Source organism: Triticum aestivum, chromosome 3D, assembly GCF_018294505.1.
Source record: "Triticum aestivum cultivar Chinese Spring chromosome 3D, IWGSC CS RefSeq v2.1, whole genome shotgun sequence".
Taxonomy (NCBI): Eukaryota; Viridiplantae; Streptophyta; class Magnoliopsida; order Poales; family Poaceae; genus Triticum; species Triticum aestivum.
Genome location: NC_057802.1, coordinates 590691980 through 590694241, shown reverse-complemented (window position 1 = coordinate 590694241; position 2262 = coordinate 590691980). Strand labels below are relative to the sequence as shown.

The window sequence follows — 2262 nt, the reverse complement described above, 5'->3', positions numbered from 1 at the left end:
AACAAAAACTGTAAAGAGAAACGCTGTAGGATCGCATCGAAGGAAAACAGCGGGACGCACCGACCGAGCCGGCCCCTTTCGTCTCGTTGTCGGCGACAGGCCCTTTACTGTTTTTCTTAGTCTCGTCCAAAGAAGAATGACCGGGCCTATCTCACACACACAAACGAGAAGGCCTTGATCTGCACAAGGCCGGCCTTAAGAGACCCGCGACTTAACATCCAGCGACGGCGAGGCGAGTGACGCCATCGATGAGGTCTGAATACTACTAGTGCCGGCTGCTGGCTGTCTCGCTCAAAGTGCAGCGGTCGTTGGCCATATGCTCACGTGCAGTGCTTACACATGCATCCGTGAGTAATATTGTTCCTGGATTAGGAAACTATAAGAAACATGATGCCATCGATGACGATCTCATTCCTTCCCACTACCGGTACAGGTCAAGAATTCACTCTCTTTGTCCAATCAGACACAGCGGTCACGTCAACGAATCCGACGTTCACGATGAACTGGCTGAGATCGATTCTGCTCATCTATTTAAGGCACCCGTCTCCTCCGCCAATGGACCGCATTCACCTGATCTAGCTCGACGCCGGCCAGTAAACCCAAGCAGCCACTCACTCTCAGGTTATCACTGACACAGCAACCAAGCTCGGGACAAGGGGGAAATGGAAGCCGCTCCGGTCTCGGCGAAGCCCACCCTCCGCGTGGCCGCTCTCAGCGGCTCCCTCCGCAGCAACTCGTGGCACCACGGCCTCATCCGCGCCGGTACGTACGCACACATTTCACGCTGATTTAATCTGCATGCACTGCTGACCGCGCCTTCCATGCGTGCTATGTAGCCGAGGAGCTGTGCGAGGAGTGCATCCCGGGGCTGCGCATCGACCACGTGGACATCTCCGGCCTGCCCATGGCCAACCCGGACCTGGAGACCGACGGCGGCGACGGCTTCCCGCCGGCCGTGGAGGCCTTCCGCGACAGGGTCAGCGCCGCCGACTGCTTCCTCTTCGCCTCGCCCGAGTACAACTACTCCGTCACCGGCTCGCTGAAGAACGCGCTGGACTGGGCGTCCAGGGGCACGCACAAATGCTGGGCCGACAAGGCGGCGGCGATCGTCTGCGCGGGAGGCGACTTCGGCGGGGGCAGGGCGTCGCTCCACCTGCGCGAGATCGGGATATACCTAGACCTGCACTTCATCAACAAGCCGGAGCTCCACATCAGGGCGTACGAGGACCCGCCCAAGTTCGACGGCGAGGGGAACCTCATCGACGCCAAAGCCAGGGAGCGGCTCAAGAAGGTGCTCCTCTCGCTGCAGGTCTTCGCGCTCAGGCTGCAACGCAGGGAGAATTGACTCGAGATCGAATAAATTTGGCACCAGAGCTACCTAAATAATCTGCATTTCCGCTCAGATGATCACTTTTAGTTTGGGCTATGGCCCTGGTTTCGTTAGTCTGAGCAATTTTACTTCGTATTCGTGTAATTGTATTTTGTACTTCCGTGAAATAAAAAGACGATGCTGCTACTGTAAGCATCCTGCTTATTAAATGAGGTAATAACACCAGTGGTGCTTGAACTTGTCATCGATGTCCATTTTAATGACTGAACTTGAAAAATACGCTGAAGTGGTTTTAAAACTTGGCATGTGCGTTCAAATATGGTGCATTTTGTCGTCTGTAGACGTAAACTATGCTGATGTGGCACCGTATGGCATGCCAGCATGACGAGGAGCCCATATGCAGCTGGGACAGGTTTGGGATCCACCTGTTGTGTACAACAGAAACATATAATTGCGTGGAAATAGTTACCTCAAGGAGGATCAAACAAGCGCCCTCGCCCAATAGCGCACACTCTGATAACCAATTCGCCAATAGTTAACCGTTGTCTTAGAAGGATAGCAAAGTTCTATCTAGTTTACACAAACACACTCGTGTGGTGAAATGGGCTGAAGTTATTGCAGCCTATTATTCCATGCTATTTTTTTATAAAAATCGTGTGTCTTGAGAAACAGTGGCGAAGCCACACTTGAGCTGGCTAGTGAATTGACTACATAGCTTTTGGCAGAACAACGTACAGAAAGTAGAAATTATGATAAAAAATCTTATAAATGCATCCATATGACTACACAAAGCTCAGTTGACTACACATGCTAGAGTTTCTGGCACAAATATACATTCATATAAATTAACTTACTATTAAAAAGTTCATGTAATTTGAAAATATTCCCATAATTAAAGTAAAACATATGAATTATAAAAGTTTTGTACAATT

General features: G+C 50.8%; 1 protein-coding gene across 1 annotated transcript; it reads left to right on the top strand.

The window, feature by feature from the left end:
* The first annotated feature begins 580 nt into the window (after positions 1 to 580).
* On the top strand, positions 581 to 1444 carry LOC123075716 (probable NADPH:quinone oxidoreductase 1). The gene is made up of 2 exons (XM_044498257.1): positions 581 to 762; positions 837 to 1444. The coding sequence occupies exons 1-2, from the start codon at positions 663 to 665 to the stop codon at positions 1343 to 1345; spliced, it is 609 nt and encodes a 202-aa protein (XP_044354192.1). The 5' UTR covers positions 581 to 662; the 3' UTR covers positions 1346 to 1444.
* Positions 1445 to 2262: the final 818 nt, after the last annotated feature.

Bases quoted from the DNA above. Each gene is read 5' to 3' on its own strand.
- LOC123075716 (XM_044498257.1), top strand. From the start codon at position 663: ATGGAAGCCGCTCCGGTCTCGGCGAAGCCCACCCTCCGCGTGGCCGCT. The intron at 763-836 runs GTACGTACGCAC...CGTGCTATGTAG, and splicing joins CCACGGCCTCATCCGCGCCG to CCGAGGAGCTGTGCGAGGAG.